The sequence below is a fragment of the Dicentrarchus labrax genome, unplaced genomic scaffold (assembly GCF_905237075.1).
Source record: "Dicentrarchus labrax unplaced genomic scaffold, dlabrax2021, whole genome shotgun sequence".
NCBI classification, from domain to species: Eukaryota; Metazoa; Chordata; class Actinopteri; family Moronidae; genus Dicentrarchus; species Dicentrarchus labrax.
In genome coordinates, this window is record NW_026136723.1 from 7786870 (window position 1) to 7805105 (window position 18236).

At 41.1% G+C, this 18236-nt stretch overlaps 1 protein-coding gene across 5 annotated transcripts in view; it reads left to right on the plus strand.

Moving 5' to 3' along the window:
- The first annotated feature begins 676 nt into the window (after nt 1-676).
- Nucleotides 677-18236, plus strand: part of arid1ab (AT rich interactive domain 1Ab (SWI-like)) — a 53796-nt gene continuing 36236 nt past the window's right edge. For 4 of the 5 annotated variants that reach the window (XM_051390119.1, XM_051390120.1, XM_051390121.1 and 1 more), the window contains exon 1: nt 677-1979. In XM_051390119.1, the coding sequence (XP_051246079.1) occupies nt 1080-1979 (900 nt within the window). In that variant the 5' untranslated portion in view covers nt 677-1079. The remainder of the gene's footprint in view (nt 1980-18236) is intronic. The other variant, XM_051390123.1, reaches the window with a different exon arrangement.

The following is an 18236-nucleotide window of genomic DNA, read 5'->3' on the forward strand; positions in this document are numbered from 1 at the left end:
AGTTATGGTTGACTTCAAGGCAGGATAGTATGGTAAAAGAAGGGACATTTCTATTGTTTAATACCATAAAACTGTGGACACAAAGTACGTGGCATTTGGCAGTGTTAGACACAAGCACTGTATATTTATATATGAAAGCTATGTGAACTAAAGTTAAATATGTCAGACTCCCTTTGGTTGTTGTTGAGGCCAGGGATGGAAAGCCACTGAAATTCTGTTTACTTCTTAGGACAGACATAGCTCTTTAGCTATGGAACATTATTAGTTTATACCATAGCAAATAGCATTAATAGTGGTAGCACACAAGCATATATTATAAACACTAGCCATGTATAACGGCATAGTCACTGCAATAAAATTCAATAACGGAGCAAATTTTGTAAATATGTGTAAAAATATATCCATCTTCGAATCTAAAGCACTTAGCCCACTGCTGTGTATCCTCATTAGCATAAGCGTTTCACCTATATGCAGCACTTAATTAGTCTCAGAATGACCAGTACTTTAAGCTAACAAACAGGGCTTTTCGAGCACGTCGACATTTTTATGTATGAGCTCAGTTTAAAGCGCATTAGACCAACAATAATGGCTCTTCTTGGGTATAAACAATGTTGTTATTAGACAGTTAGCGCAGTCCGGATCCAGTTTTCACTGTGGATTCCGCTCCGGGTTTTTATTTTCTCGCGGCTGGTCGGTAAGATGGCTGTGTCTCGCGGAGCCTCGTGCTGGTTTGGTTGATTTCTAGCTCGCGCTCTCGTTCTGTAACAGAAGCCCCCCCTCCAACACACACACACTCACTTGTGTCGGTGAAATTCATTTCCCTGGCTCTGTATTTATATATTTTTTCTTTCACAAACTTTCCCCTCTCTGTTTTAACTTTAAACGGAGTCGCGGTGGATTACCGGATACCGGTCCGGGCGGAGGGCAAAGGGGGGAATGAACCGGGACAGCGGGTACGTTGTTATAAATATAATTGTATTTAATATTCAATGGTTATTCGGAGTTTGATTGTGAGTGAGTCGCCGTGCTGAGAGAGTGAGGCAGAGAAAGAGTGGGGGAGAGAGAGAGAGAGGGATATCATGGCCGCTCAGGTCGCCAGCGTCGCCACTCTCAACACTAGCCCGCCATCCGAACTCAAAAAGCCGGATCGGGACCCGCAGGAGGAGTCGGTACCGGGAGAGAAACAGCATGAAAATAAGGAACCGGGACCTGACGGCGGATCTCCTGGCCAGAAGGAGCTGCAGGACGGGACCGATGCTGGAAATGCAGGGGGAGGAGGGGAACCTGACATGAAGAACGGCAACGGGAATTTGCCCAGGGTAAATAATAATAGCAGTAATCAGAATGATACAGGCGGGCCCGAAGGGAATAACCATCCCGGGATGGGACACCACCACCAGGGCCCCTTTCCTCCACCTCCTTACGGTTACAACCAGCACTACAGCCGGGCCCCTTTTCATCAACATGGCGGACAACAAAGCCCTGGCATGGCAGCTGCATCGGGGCCGGGCATGATGGACCCTTACCCCCCTAATTCACACGAACACGGCTACCCCAACCATTATAACAACTACAGCCCGTTCCAGAACAGGACTTCTTATCAGGGCCAAGGATACGGGGCCATGAATTCCCCGCGTAACAACCAGCCTCCGGTGGCTGGGGGGCAGCCAGGCAAGCAACAGCCAGCAGGAGGAACCACAGCTATGGCTGCCTCTTACAATAATCAGAGGTATAACATGGGAAACCAACAACCTACGTCTACGCCAACTTTAAATCAGCTTTTGACATCCCCCAGCTCTGCCAGGAGCTACCCGAATTACCCCCAAGGAGACTATAACAATCAGGAAGGGGCTAATAAGGGACCAGGAGATATGGGCAGCAGTCAGTATGGTGGGGTCCATCCGGGTTGGCAACAAAGGACCCACCATCCGCCTCCCATGAGCCCGGGAAACACTGGACAGCCTCCAAACAGAAATCAGGTAAACTTCACTTACTGCTCGGACACACTTTGACTGAGTTAAAGTCCCCCAGTAGCTCTGAAAAAGCCCTGTAGAGTTGCATATTGCATTGGACCAGCCATTGTCTATGTAGCAAGAGCTCTAAAATGGCTGCCTCTCTCTTTCTCCCAATACCACCCCCTGCAATAGTGTTTAGACAGAGAAAGAAGCCGCATATTCTGTCAGAAACAACTTTCCGAGTTGTGGGTATTAGTGTGTGTCCCTGCTGGGTACAGGGCAAGAGTTTGACTAAGTAGAGCAAGAGTTTGTCAGGAGAAAGTGTGTGTGTGTGTGTGTGTGTGTGTGTGCAGAGGGAGATAAGGTGATGTTTCTTCGCAGTGCTTCTTCGAGCCTCGGTGTAGATTTAAAGGCTGGAAATCGCTGTTATTTCTGCGAGAATCCGCGGCGACATCGCCTCTTTTCTGGCGTTGTGCTCCCACCAGTGCTATCAAAGTTGTCTGTCAATGGCTGTCAGGGGCAGTAAACAAGATGCAAATGACAGCGATAGCCGTTAAATGACATTTGCATAATCATTAAGAAAAAGACCCCTCTGTCGGTTAAAAAGCCACCGCACGGTGAAGTGGAGATGTGTCTCACAGTCCAGCGAATCGCAACAATTACACCCGCTAAGTGTTTACTCGGATCAAAGTGTGATTGTGACCGCGATTGATTCATCTTGACGGAGGGTTTCATTCATTTTGTGGTTCGGTTCGATTCCGTTCGCCTCTTTTTCCCCCCCCGCGTTTCTCCTCCATGTGCCGCCTTGTAAACACGGCCCCGCTGGTTGGAGTTGGCAAAGTGCAGATTGCCTTTGCTTTGGGATTTGAATTATGGAGGTAAAATCCTGCTGTCAGAGCCAGGAGACAGTTGGTCTTAGGTTGACATGCGAGCCGAGATCTGATTGGCTCCCCATCCCTCTGCTCTCGGCCATTTATAATTGCATCTAATGGAAGGCTGCAGAAAAACAGCCCCCTCTGCCCGCTCACATCCTCCACCGTGTCAAGACAACGCAGTCCTGGTGTCTTTTTATGAGCTTTTTATTCATTTTGAGCAATATTGCATGCATTTGTGTGATCTTTAAAATAGCTTCAGATTTTTTTTTTGCACATATAAATATATCTGAATATTTTCCCACATGTACAAAATATGCACCAGAAACTACAATATTAATTTCAGAATGATAACTTACTCATTGGTTGCATTTATGGAAAGCATTTTGAGAACACATTTTGTTCAGTTCCTCCCGCTGCAGTAATTTGCATGATGACTGTACTCATGTAGATCCAGCATTGTTTTTTATTTGTTTGATTATGCCTGAAGCTCACTTGTGCTGAGTCACATCTCTGAACTTGTCATTTTTAGCTGTTTACCTCAGACATGCACCTGAAGTTTAAAAAAAAAAAAAAAAAAAATTTGTGCAGTTGGGTACACTGTGTGCACTGCTCGTTCAAGTCTCGGCTGACTCTGGTACAGCAGATAGAGTAGGTGTGGTCATGTAGCCCGTTGTACAAGTGTGTTTTCCACTGTTTCCAGATCAGGAGTTGAGGAGACTTGTGTGCCAGAACGCCTCGTGGCCACGTGAGGGGGTCGGGGCTGGCTGCAGTTGTGTTTACAAGCAAGCAAAGGTGTCAGCCGGGTGTCACAGAGTGTGTTTTTTTTTTCAGCAGTTTTACAATAGCCTCATTTACTTCCACATGCAGAGAGTGTAACCATGTCAACAGTGCATACCTACATCTCTCTCTCTCTCTCCAGCCACATGTGTAGTCTCTTCCCTCTACATAGGCAACACATGTGGAGTGTGTCGCTGTACCTTTACAGCAAAGGATTATTTTCATTATTAGATATTTTTGTAATTTCTTCCTTTTGTGAAAGGCATTTATTTGTTTGACACTCTCTCCCAATATTCAAATAACTTGAGCATTGCATGTTCTTGCCTTTTGCTTGAGGTATGTACTAATCAAATACGATAGAGCAGTCATGACAAAGGCCATGCTGTTTTTGGTGTTTTATTTTGGTGTATTATTTTATTTCTACTAAAAGGCAGACGTTCTGTGTTTTACCACTTTATCTCCAGCCAAAGTGTGGTCATTAAGGACAGACTCATCTGACGTGAGACCACCACTTGTTGCTTGAAGGTGCAAGCTTTTTGCACATCTTGATTGTCACTTTGGTGCATTCACAACAGGGTAAGCTGTGGACACCTAAAGCTGCACGGTGACACTTCACACGTTCATAGGTCCGTGTCAGCAAAAGGGATCAGTTTGAAACGTTTTAACCCAAATGTCCAGACATTTGTGACACCAGCGGCATGTAGACAGCAGGTCATGTTCACAGACTGAGATTCTTAACAAAAACGTACCTGAAGGCATTAGAAATGTCATGTTGATGAGTGTTTCGGTAGTGCTTCTCACTGCTGTTTGGAAAGTTTTGGATTTCCCTTTTTCGTTTCAATTTGTCACTTCCTGTGTGCAGAGAAGTGTCCATATCCATGGAGGCCAGCTTTACACTTTTTGGCCATCAAGACAGGCACATTCTTTTTTTCAGTCGAGTGTTTAGTCAAGCTGTAAACATATACAGTGTGTTTTCATGCGGTTTTAACATCAGTGATGTCGATATTAACCATCATGCACTTCTTTGAGGCCATTTTTTGTGAGACTGTTGAGATGGGTTGTGTTCTTATTTATCAACATTGCGTATTTAGTAAATAGCATATTCTATAATGACTTGTATTTCATTTTGGTAATCATTATTATGAACATATTTTAATTAGGAAAGCCTCAGTGTATCTGAATTTCTTAACTGCCCGTTCTGGATGTGGACCAGACTCCGTAACACTCTCATTGAGTAAGTGCATCAGCTCGGTTTAGTTTAAATCATTATTTCTTTGTTTGGTGGAACAAGCAAAGACTGATAGATTTCTCTGTATCAGGTGTCAAATTAGAGTTATAAACTTTGAATAAGTGTTTTATCTTTGCTGTAATGTCTAAATGTCTCAGAGAGCAGCGTGCAAAGAAATCCGCTGCCACTTCACATGAATTTATGGGTATAATGCTTGCTGTAGGTGACAGTTAGATTATGTTAGTGACAGCACTGTATTTCCATTAAATCGTACACACACACACGCACACACACACACGTTAAGGTGAAAATGATGTTGTGATTAGTTTGTAGTAAGCTTTGTTTGTGTTCTTATCCTCCTAATTTCTTAAGCAAAAAAGACTGATGTCAGTCCCAACACTCTTAACACCTTTTCATTGTTAGATTGCCATCTGTGCAGGTTTTTCATACGGGCTAATGTGCTGCTCTCAGAGCAGTTCTTTGCTAGAGAAGCCTAGGTTCATTCTTATTGTGCAAGTGGAAGAAGAGTGTCTGAGAAGGTAATTGAACATTTTGGTTGTTAAGGATACTTAAAGGTGGCAGAAACTGTATTCTTGCAGAAGGCAAACAGGCTGTGTCTAAATCTCATTAGTGTCACTGAATTTGGAAGAATTGGAATCACTTTCAACTGTTGCAGGATGGTTTTTTTTGTCTTGGTGTCAGTGGTGCAGGTGCAGAGAACACATTACCTTAATGGATATAATCCCAGGCATGGTACCTGGAGGACAGGACCTCTCACAAGGGCAAATGGACAGAAAGATGGAATGAATATTTCCCATTTTTGGAACATTAAACTGCTGTCAAATCATGGAGATGTGACATGAGGCCGCCACTATGTGCACATCATGTGTCAGAGAACTTGTGTGTCTGATGTTTGACCGCACAGATTGATGTGGCAGCCAGTACTCTGTCCTCTGCAGAAGAGTTGTCTGTGGTGAGTGCTGTTGGCTGTAGCTGTAGAGTTTATGAAATGCTTCAACTCTCCAATCATTAAGAGCTGCACGATTGGCTTTTTAATTTGCGGACATATCGCCAGTAATAATTCGATGGATGATTTTTTTAAAGAGACCACGCCTTGGGCCACCTGCTGAAGATGAAGTAATGCGTTAATTAAATGTTGTGTGAGGGCGAATATTATGGGTTTTCATTATGCCTTGCTCACAAACAAACACTCTGAAGTGGTTTGTAGTGGGGTTGTTTTGGATGGTATAACGCCAGGTGTTTCCCTCCGCCTAACGCATGGGAGTGAGCCATCAGGGATGCCCCCTTGGCTCTGCGAGGCTGACTTCCTAAATTGAGTTTGAATTAAATCATAATTGAAGACACTGTAAATATTTCTTTGAGAAAGTCCCACAGTTGAAAACATAATGAAAAACACCTAAGCAAGAGTGTTAAATTGACTGCTTCTAATAGACGCACAGCTCTGCTGCTGATGTACAAGGGAGGCCCCACTGCAAATTGGAAAGTAGCGTACAAAATAAACAGTTTCATGGCAGCTTTACCGTGTCAAAAACTCTCACAAGAAATGAAGACAGAATATATTTAACAGAGCAAATGTCTTGCCTGGCGCTGCATTGTTATTCAAAAGTAAAACCAATTAAAGCATTAAAGAGACCAGTATGCGAGCTGTGCCAAGTGTGCCATTTGTTTGAGGATGTACTGGAAATCTTATGATCATACTGTAAATGTTTGACACTTAATGCTATGTGGCAGAGGGGGCGTCCTTCACATAAAAAAGCAGTTTAAAAATCATTCCATTTGTTGTCTGCCATGAGTTCGGAAGTTTCTCAAAGAAAAAAAGTTGCTTTTAGACCAACAGAAAATAAGTTGCCAGCTAAGGCTCCAACTAATGATTATTTATATTATTGATTGACCTGCTGATTATTGCCACACTTAATCATTGCTTTCTCATTTCAAATTTCCTGAAGCCCAACGTGAAGTCTTGTTTTTTCTGACCAACAGACCAAAACCCAAAGATATTTGATGTACTATTACATCACGTTAAAAGCAGGAACTGATTACATTTGAGAAGCTGGAACTACAGAATTGGCATTTTTTGCTTGAAAAATAACTTAAAATGATTGATCGATTATCTAAATAGTTTATGAGTAGCTGATTTAATTTTCTATCGATCCAGCACTTAATTGTCTCATCATTTCAGCTCTATTGCCAACTACTCTGTTATTCGATTGATCATTTAATTAATTGTTTAAGCAAAAATGCCAAAAAGTCACTTGCTTCTCTGAGGTTAATATTAAGTCTTTTGTTGAGAGTAAACAGAATTTCTGCAGGCATGTTTTGCTATTTGCTGACATTTTTATACGTCAAATGATTAACTGAGAGAACAGCAGACAGATTAAATCAATGATGAAAGTAACTGTTGCAGCCCTAATTATGAAGAAACAAGAAGACATTCACTGTTTATATTCAAAATGATACATAAGTATTTTTTGTGAGTTGAAGATGGAGAAGGGCTGTGACTGGAGCTGACTATTGAAGTAGACTATTACTAGAAAATGAATGGGCAGCTATTTTGATAATCAATTCATTGTTTTCGTTATTTTTCAGGGAAAAATGTCAAACATCCACTTGTTTTAGCTTCTGACATATATGCAGATTTGATGCTTCTCAAAACATAGCATTTTAGAGTGCCAGCACTTTGTGTCCGGAAACTTGTAATAAGCGTGTTCTGCTATCCGTACATTAATGAATTTTGAAAATAAACGCTATTTGCAGGCCCAGTTTAAGCTATTATTTTTTTCAGTTTAGAGCTGCAACAATTAGTTGATTAATTGATTAGTTGATTGACAGATAATGAATTGGCATCTATTTTGATGGATGCTTTTGACATTTTTAAGCAAAAGTTGGTTCCAGCTTCTGGATGCTTTCATTATCATACTTGCGAGTAAACTGAATCTCTTTGTGTTTATTACTGTTGGTTGGACGAGACATTTGAAGACATCACCTTAATAATAATGAAAATATTCAGTTGCAGCCTTAGTTAAGTAAGTCGTCCGAAAAACAAACAAACATTGACTGGCTCCAGCCTCTCCAACGTGAGGTTTTTCTGCTTTTCTCTTTTTATATAATTATAAATAGTTTACCACTGACTTTTATCTGATAGATCAAGCAATACGACACCATCATGGCTTTTGAGACATTGTAAATCAGCAAATTTCATTATTTTTGATCGACTAAACAATGAATTGGGTAAATATTAATGAAAACAATTGTTAGTTGTAGCTTTAAGTGGCACTTATTGTATTGTACTTTACTTTAAACTGTAAGTTTAAGATGGATACAGGTTGTGTCACTGGACAGTACACGGACTATCAGCCTGTACACCGTCTCTAGAAAGTGATACACTGTTCTTTGACAGCAGGCCCTACACTCTCTGAATTGTTCCCAACACACCAAGTTTCTAAGAAAACATACAGAACAACTTCCAGCTACTGTGTTGACGTTATTTTGTGGGGGTTGGTGCCGTGGAGAAGAGGAAGCACGAGCGTTCAAAAAGGAAGTTCACTCTCGGCTCTTTAGTGTGCACTGCTGAGTAATGATTCTCCACAGGCCACATGGACAGCATGCTGCCTCCCGGCAATTCCGTGTATGTGTGTGTGTGTGTGTGTGAGAGAGACTGGATGGTGTGTGTGCATGAGGGAGAAACAGTGTCAGTGATACCCAGGGGAGGCGAGGGGAGGGGGCGGCGGCGGCGGTGGTGGTGGTGGTGGGTGTTTTGTGAATGATCTTCGTCTGCCCCTGACAGCTGTGTGTATTTGTGTCTAAAGTGCGGCAGTGACTTGGTGGTCGTGTGTGTGTGTGTGTGTGTGTGTTTGCCGCTGCCTCAGGAGCTTCTCTGACCTGCTCTTACTACACGTGTCACCAGCCGTCCGTCGCTCTTCAGTAACATCGGCCTTTGTCATCCCAGCTGACAGCTACAGACGGTGTTACATTTTCCAGCTCAGTCTTTTTCTGGAGTTAACTGTTTGTTCCTTGGTTGCATCATCAATGAGACCACTTAATTATCCCTATGAATGTTTTTATACAGAGCACATCACATTGACTGAACACTTTCAGGTTTTATTGACTTCCACAAACTATTGAAAGTTATCCAGCCTTCACTGAGAGTGAGAATTATTAATCTGAATAATTGTATGCCCAGTGTTGCCCATTGAATATACACAGAGAAAAACAAGTTCCTCCGTGGACAAATGTCAAACTTGGGCTGTTGCATCAGGGCATGCTGGAATGTAAAGGTAATTCATTTCTTTTGACATTTACCTTCTAAAATGCTCCAGATTAGCATAGTAATATCCTTCTCCACGCCTGTGTGAGACTACAGACTTCATTTACATGGAGTATGGTGTGTGTGTTTTTATGGAATAAAGTGGTTAACCTTTAAATTGGTGCAGTTGTTGATGCTAGAAGGTAGAGAATGATGCTTCCTCCCAGCTCTCATATAGCACTCACCTTTGCTCTCTGCAGAGAAGAAGCCAATGGCTCATATATATTGTATATAAAGCGGGAAAAGGGAACATAAGCACAGGAGGAACAGTTGGGTTTTCTCTCTTTATGTCTTTTGTGGAACTCAATCATGACGTCTGTTTCTGTGGATTGTGCCCTGGAGTCATAGCCTTGCTTTCTGTTTTGCCTAATGTGGAATGCACTGTTTCAGCCTTTTTTGAAGCTAATAAAACCAAAGCTGTTGAGTGCACTTCAGAAAAGCAGGAGCTGGTGAAGAGCCTGAGCAGACTGAAGTAATCTTAGCAAACCAGCAATGGATCAATACCCAAATCTTGAATCCAGTTCTAGATCCTTATACCACAAGAGTAGGAAAGCAGTATCTCGTCCTGAAGTGATAAGCCAATTGATTAATAGAAAATAAACTGATAACTATGTTGATTATTGTTGTTTTATGAAGCTTCATAAATGCAGCTTTCACAGAGCTGAAATAATGATTTGATTAGTTGACTGACAGAAAAGTAATTGGAAACTATTTGGATTATTTTTCAATTGTGCAAATCATTTTAAATCAGAAATGCACAAAATCACTGTTCTCACACATTCTCACATGTGAATACTTTTTGTTGTTTTGGACTTCTGGTTGGACAAAACAAGCAATTTGAATTCAGTTTGGGCTTTGGGATTTTATTGTATATTTTCCCGCCATATCATGGACCGATCTATTAGTCGAGAAAAGAATGGATGTGTTAATGGACAATAAGAGTAATCAATAGCAACTCTAGATTTTTTTTGACAGAAAATTAATTGGAAGTTATTCTGATGATTAATCGTGTCATGTTTAAGTTTTCGCAGTCATCTATTAGAGTATGAGAGGTTTAGGACTGGGCTCTGGGAGCTTAGAACTTTCAAGAAAATAATCGGGAACTTAATTGGTAATGAAAATAAGTGTTAGCTGCTGCCCTTAATTTGAAACCCCTTTGGCTTTTAGGACTGTTGGTCAGATACAATTCTCACAGTTAGACTAAAACATAATCAAGCTTAGAGTATAATTGACAGTGAATAGAATGATCAGTTGCAGCCCTTGCAGTAACTTTTCATTGTGCTGTATGACACAAAACTATTTTTTTTTTTTTTTACAGCTGCCGCCTGTCTTGGACTTTAAAATAAGTCCAAAATTGACTTTTCAGCTCTTTTTGTGCCAGTTCTTATTTTTAACTGCCCTAAATAATTAATGTACATTTTTCCATAGAATTAGGCCAATGTTTACACCAGTTTAAAATGTACAGCAGTCTACCAGGCGGCCAGTTAGCACCCTGTTTGATATGGAGCCATTGTTTTGTTTTGATTTGATCTGCTCATGGTTGGGAAAAAAAAAAGTCAGCAGAGACAAAAGCGACGGCAAAAAGGCTTTTAAGAGTCATTGTTTCCGGCCTGTGTAGCAGGTGACGGCGATTTATGCACCAAAGACACATTTGAACAGTATTTGGTGCCTTGCTAATGCCAAGTTTGGACTCTTGTGATGATTCAAAGTGCGGCCTGTCTGTAGAAAAAGGCAGTAACTGTCGTAGGCACATTCCTCTCTTGACCCGAAGATTTGCATGGCTGTGCCAGAGTACAAGTTAACAATCCCAACGGTCTCTCCAGTCCAGTCCAGTTCAGTCTGTCGCTCATTTGTTTTTAAGCAAGGCCTGAAACATGTTGGAAAACAGTCCTTCCCTGCAGCCTGAAAGCTATTTTCCTCCATGCTGTAGTTGAAATTAAAAGTGGACAGCTCTACAATGCACAAACTCAATATTCCAATTAAATTACTTAGTCTGTGATTCAGATTATGAGCATGTTTCCCTCTGGCTGTGCGTGTGTGCTTGCATGTGTGTGTGCGTGTGCGTGTGTGTAGAGCAGAGTGTGACGTCAGTGTCAGAGTTGTGACTCTAACCATGAGGCAGGCGGTGACCCAGCCAGGTCTTTAAGTGGCTTCGCCTCATTCAGTAGCCAGGGTATTTTTGGCATTGTAGTGAGTGACACACTTATCGTAATGGGTCGTCCAGGGTGCCAATGGTCAGCCTGAATAAGCATCCTTCTCGGCAACGCGAGACGAGCCTCGGCGACGTGATGTAACCGATCACTGTCTTGCCTCCGATGCTGACTGAAGAGTTGCCGCCTGCTAACACATCGAGTGGCTTATCTCTGAGCGGAAGTGGAGAGCAGAGAGAACGTTTTTTTTTTCTTCCCGGTTCTGGTGAAGTGCTCATGAAACCTGAGCAGCACTGCCATTCTTTCATTGTACTCACACTGTGGCCTTAAACACACTATGGTGCATTATGGGATGTCAGTTGAGCACAACTGTAAACACTCTCTCTGTAAACACAAAGATAATGGATTTTTAGCAGTGATCTGTTAAGCATGGCTGTGAAGCTGTTACTAAATTTCAACATGTTTAATAGCTGAAAAAGTGTATGTCTCCCAATGAAAATAAGATCAGTCAGTCTGGTCTCTCATAAGGTTGGCTATCGTTTGACATTTTTCAACATTACACCTTTTTTTTTAGTTTTGGTACCATACTTTTTTGATGCAAAAATGGAAGTACTCACATGTTAGTGATGGGTATCATTAGGATACTGAGTTAGATACTGATAGTGCTTATCAATACTGATGCTTATAGATACTCTATGTTCACACTGCAATCCTTAGCGCTCAATTCTGATTCATTGCTCAGATCCGATTTTTCACATTATTTGTCAAATGTCAGATTCCAGTGTGAACAGGTCATGGTCCTGAAATGACCCACATGACGAATGTAGATCTAGAATTAAAAGTGAATTCTGATATGACTGTTGACTGTCATAAATAAATCAGATCAGAAAAGATGACATAAAAAGATTGAACAGTTTTATTACATTTTTGAAAGAATAAGAACGTTTAATTGTTTCCTGTGGTATTGCATATTTCGGTACTGACCAAGCAGAAACCGGTACTGGTTCTTGACACTCATCCCCCCTCAAACATTAAGTCTTTTTGTCTAAACAACACACACACACACACACACACACACACACACACACACACACACACACACACACACACACACACACACACACACACACACACACACACACAGTTGTCTAAACACAAACAGCCGAACAAGAACTTTGCCTCCACAAAATATTCTTTAACTGGTGAAATTTTGATGTGATATATGTTTCTTGATATACAAGAATAAGCACGACTTTCAGCAGACATTTTTCACTACTCGTGCTATGGATACATTTTGGTTGGTGCCCAAAAAAGTGTGCAGCTTCCTTACTTTTGCCACACTAAAACTCAGTGGTGTATCTTTTCCTTCTACAAAAGCCCCCCCTCCAAAATGATTATTTTGTGTCTAGATTTTGAACATTTATTCCTTTCTTAACTAACATAAGTTAAACTTCACAGTTTCTGTTATGTCTGCAGGTGCATCAGTTGGAGTGTACTGTTACTCCATTGCTAAACTCCGAGCAGCTGGTTTGTCCTCTACCGTTTCTCACCACAGTGCTCACCATACTTGGCCCTTCTTTCTGCCTTTCTGAGCTCCCAGTCCAAACAGCCCTTGCCTCGGCTCACTCCCGAGAATCAGCCACTGTCACCTGGAAATATAAGTTTGGCCTGACAGCTTGACAGCCAGCAGTCAGGGTGAATGTTCACTCTTTTGTACCTCCAACCTCCACATCACACTGACAGGTCAGGCAGCAGCAGGCAGTCCTCTTTTTTTCCCCTTTTTTATCAGGCAATAACTGGACGGTCTCAGCAAGCTGCATTGATCTACCTAACGGGTGACGTTTTTTTCTCAGAGCACACTGGGCCTGTCAGTACAGTGCTGGGAACCAGTTAACACCTATTAGCTATGTTGTTATTCACCAGTAAACATTCACTCTGAGGCGCTAATCGCCCCTGTCAAATTGGTACCTATCAATTGTGTTTCTTTTCAAGGAAGGAAAGAGGTTTTATTGCATTGAACTAAAATATTAAATTAAACAGTTTATAGGTATTTCTATCAGCTTGCAATGGCATGCCACTGCATGCCCATTCAAAAATGAATAAACACGTTTGTTCAATTGGAAATAGGCTGTTCATATTTTTTTTGTGCTGAAATATGTTATGCTGCCAATTCATGAGTAGTAGCAACTTGTAGATAAACTGCTATTACCACCTCTCAATTTGATTGCTCAGATCTGTTTCTGATAAATGTATAACTTCACCCTCGAATTCTTGTCTACGCATACGGTCAGAATAAGAAGTGACTCAGCATACCACATGATGTTCATTCTTGATCTCGACAAAAAATCTTTGCTCATGGTCCCCTTGCTAGCATTTTGTGGAACTTTAAACCTTATCTCAGTCTTCATTTGAAAATGGTGATTGCTCAGTTCTCATGGTGGCAATAGTTCAGTCATTATTTGAGCTAAGAATGAAACCTCCATCACAGTATCACTGTTAACATTTATTTTTATCAAACTACATTGACATCAACAGACAGATTGCTGGAGTGACAGTGTATAAAGAATCCACCAGTCTGTAAAAGTCTTTTACCGAGGAATATGTCTTATTTATACAACATCTACCTTTGGCTGCTTTTCTTTGGAAATAAGGCGCTAAGAGTAGTTTTTTTAAGTTTCTGCTGTTCTTATCAACCTCAAATAGCCCTGGAAAAGCTTTGTCTCTCCCTCCATCTCTCAGATGTAAAAGCCGATTTGTCATGCGAGTTCCCTTCTTCCTCTTCTCACCGAACATCTTTTGAATTCCTTGGAACAGCTGGGTGAACATCTGTGTGAGTAGGGTGCTGTTGCCTCCGCTCAGTGTATATGATATCACCAGCAGGCGCCGGCTCCCGCCCCCTCTGCCCAACCCAGGACCTCTACGCTTTTATCCAGAGTCACACAGCGGTCAGCTCGAAGTTGGAACTTCTCAGGTTGACGCGGTGAGAAGGCAGACTAATTGCTTAATTGAGAACATGGCGTTTTTGGTTGTTTTTCCCCCCCTAGCTTCTTGTTTACTCTACTTCTCAGGTACCTTCCCCAGCTATTTGCTCACACCAGTTGGCTGTACTCCAGCTTTCCTTAAAAGCTCATTTTAACAAGTAGTCTAGATTGTTTTAATGCTTTATGGCTGCAGTAGGAGTACCTCACTGCTGTTTCTGTTGGGACCCAGCTGTGTGTTTGCGCTGTGTGTTTTGGTGTTGGTATTATTTATGAAAAAGGGAAACACAATGTGTAACTCCTATGATATGAGTTAAAGTAATAGGACTTTCTACTGAAGTTGCACAGTGTCAAAATGTGGCTGTTCCCAGTATCTAAAGGGTCAGGTTGCAGTTGTGGTCTGGTGTTGGTTATTATTTATGTAGAGGTTGGTTAAAAAGTGTGGGTGGCAGTTAATATTATTTACACACACTTCCTTTAAGGGATGATTATTGTTTAAAAAAATGAAATTGTGCTGCTACGATACCTGAGTTCTGATACCAACGAAATACGTTTTTGATACTTCACTTTGAGGACTATAAATCTTTTTGTGCTATTTTCATTTATCAAAAAAGCCAGAGTGCTCAAATGTTGTCTAAACATTGGAATGAAGATTCATTTTGATTTTAAAATTCAGTTTAACCCAAACAGTAAATAAGTAAAGAGGAGCAGCTTTTCAACTATGAGAATTAAATTTTTCTTGTCTTAAAGTATCATGAACTGCATATTTTAGAGTTCTGGACTATTGGATGGTCAAAATAAGCTATTATTATGTCACTTCTGGCTCTAAGAAATTGTGATGGAAATGTTTTGTTTGTACTTTTTGCATTTTTCTGACATTTGCAGGAGAAACAATTGATCAATTAATCAAGAAAATGATCTGTACATGATGATGGATTTATAATTAAAATAATCCTTAATTTCTGCTGTAAAGCGTTACCTGACATTGTGATTTCATACCCAGCAGTTCTTCTCTTTATGTCTGAAGAGCATCTACCTCTCCATCCTGTTTAAAGTTGGTCCACTTTTTGTGTGGAGAAAGTGGATGAGGAAACACTGTCTCTTGTCCTGGAGCAAAGTACTTAACCCTTCACTGCTGCAGTGGAAGTGCAAAACAGTGAAAGACTGGCCATACTGGGCAGCTCCCACTGTGGATGTGGATAACAGCATTAATGTGGAGTAAGCTATTAGAAGCAAAGTGCACAGATTGACTTGGAGAAACAGATCTCACCCTTGTAGTTGACATTGTTTCTAAAGGGTATGTCGCACTGTCCCTCTTTGACATGTGATGTGTATGACCCCGCTACCGTACGAGGGCGGCCTTAGCCGGCGTTAGTGCTGTGTGCGTTGCGTGTCGAAGGGCTTTAACGCAGAACAATGCTGTGTGTGCGCCGAGCCGAGGCCATGTGGCCGTGTGGCGGATTAAATTAGCAGCAGTTGTTTATCGTCTGTCCCCCTCGGTCCATCTGCTCTGCTCGGCCCCGTAGACTCCAGCTCTGCTCTCAGGCACTGCTCCAGACCTCCCCCCTCCCATCCCATCCCGCTCTCCCCGACCCTTTACAAATCCCTATCCCCATCCCCATGTCTCACACACACACACACACACACACACACATACACACACACGCAGTTTTGAATAGTTGCAATATCCACCAGCAGCCCAGTCATGACACAATATACTCAGTGCAACCTCTTCTGCCAAGAGTGCTCTGGCTTTCCTCTATGCAGATTAGCCATGTGCTAATTGTGATTATTTATTTATTTTTTTTATGGAAGAGAGAAAAAAAAAGGGAGGGGAAGAGTTTCCTCCAGAAATTGATTAGATGACTGAGCAGAAAAAAATAGACAGTGCATTGTTGAGTTGCCATCCAGCGTGCTTGTTTGAGACTTTGTTGCTGCATGTGGAATGTTTGTCATAAATGTTTAAGCTGTACAGAGTAGGGAAGCTCATGTCAGGAATACTTTGGCCTTTTTGACTCTGATGAGAGGTTTTACTAGATGTTGATGAGCATGCTTGTAGTAATTTCCTTCTTTTAAATGAATAGTAATCTACCTCTGGAATCTGTTTTATAAGTAAGATTCTTAAAGGAAACCCTAAATACTCGTACTATTTTTAATTTTATTATATGCTCATTTTTCCTGTGGCCAAAATAAGAAGGCAAATATTGGCACAACAACACAGTATTGATTATCAACATTTTTAAAGCTGAACGATCGACCTGTCTGTCTTATATCTGTCAAAGTATACTAGTGACCTTTTGGAATGAAAATAAGCCTTTCAGCTGAGACAGTTTCGGAAACAAACGACTTTGTTGTTGCAAAGCTTTTCAACCGTCTTTTGATCTGTGTGTGTCAGGGAATCTACCTAAATGTGTTTTTTTCCCCCATATGAATTTCATAATGAGAATGAAAGAAATAATGATCATAGTCTGGATATATTTATATTCTTATTTAGTGTTCAGGACAAATTACACTGCAGTATTATTTTGCAATATAAATAGAAAAAGGTTTACAGATTGCTTTTGATTTGCATAGGTTTATTTGGAAGAAAGTAAGAAATAAGAGTACCTGTTTTTGTTCCATATTATATTCTTTTAGTCAAACTACTGACAAATAAAAGACGGTTATATCTGATACTTGGTATTTCTTTAATCTTCTTTACACATTTTATTGTTGTGAATCGACATTATGTAATGCTTGCTTAGCAGTTGCAGGATCCTGGCAAATGCTAAAACATCGCCCACCACTTACCACAATAGAGGCAGAGCTGCAGCAATTAGTTGATCAATCGATTATTTGTCCAAAATTAAAAGAATTGCCAACTATTCAGATTTTATGGACCAAACAATTAATTGAGAAAATGATGGACAGATGAATTGATGATGAAAATAATTGTTAGTTACAGCCCTAAATTGTGGCGAGTGCTGTCAGTGAACCAATTCAGTAATGTTAGTTATGCTAACATTAGCCGCCACAAGCTAAAAGGCTATAGCAGCCTTTTAGTCGACTAATAGTTACAGCACTACATTGCATGCTTCGAACTGTGACTGCATACACGTGTACATTGCGATGTTGATGCTTAAATGGCGTTTCGTCTGATTTGCAGATTTTCAACCCATTACTTGTAATTCAAGTGAGCATTACTTACAAGATCAGTTTTAACAGCATGTGGTAGTTGGCAGGTCATTGTGTCAGACCTTGATAGTAGTCATTTGTGTTTCAAAGCACAAGGACTCAGACATATACTCTACTCAGTTGTGTTGCGTGCCTTATCGTCTTTCCACTGTGTCTATCTTGCCCTAACCCTCTCCAACCCCTCACATGTTCCTCTTTTTTCGGGCAGCTAAAGTTGTTAAAGTTAAAGTGAATCTGTTAAACATTTGCATGTTATTTTACCTTGAAATCCATTTTAAATGCAAAGCACATTATTCTTTGTGTTGCCATTTTTTCTCAGCCCTGTACCTGTGTAATATTTAAACTACTACTACTTTCTAATCATAGTTGGGTTATGATTAAACTCTCCAACTCAGACTAAAACGTGGGAAAATAAATTCAGATGCTCAAGGACTTTACTCAACAGCAGCAGTGCTCCAGCCTTGGTCTAGCCCTTCTGAAGCGCCACTCATTCTATAACTAAGAGAAAGAGGAACAGAGCCTTCTATGGCAGGCCCTGGCCTCTGTACACAAGATGCTGTAGAGGTTGTGTAGTGAGGGTAAAGTGCACACACACACACACACACACACACACACACACACACACACACACACACACACACAAAAGCCTCAGCGAAAAGCTGGGGTGTTGAGGGATGTATAATGGTGTGTCAGATGTGAACAACTTAAGCAGTGCGAGGAAAATGCTGGTAAACAGATCAATGAAGGCCCGAGCAGTAGACTGGCCACAACTATC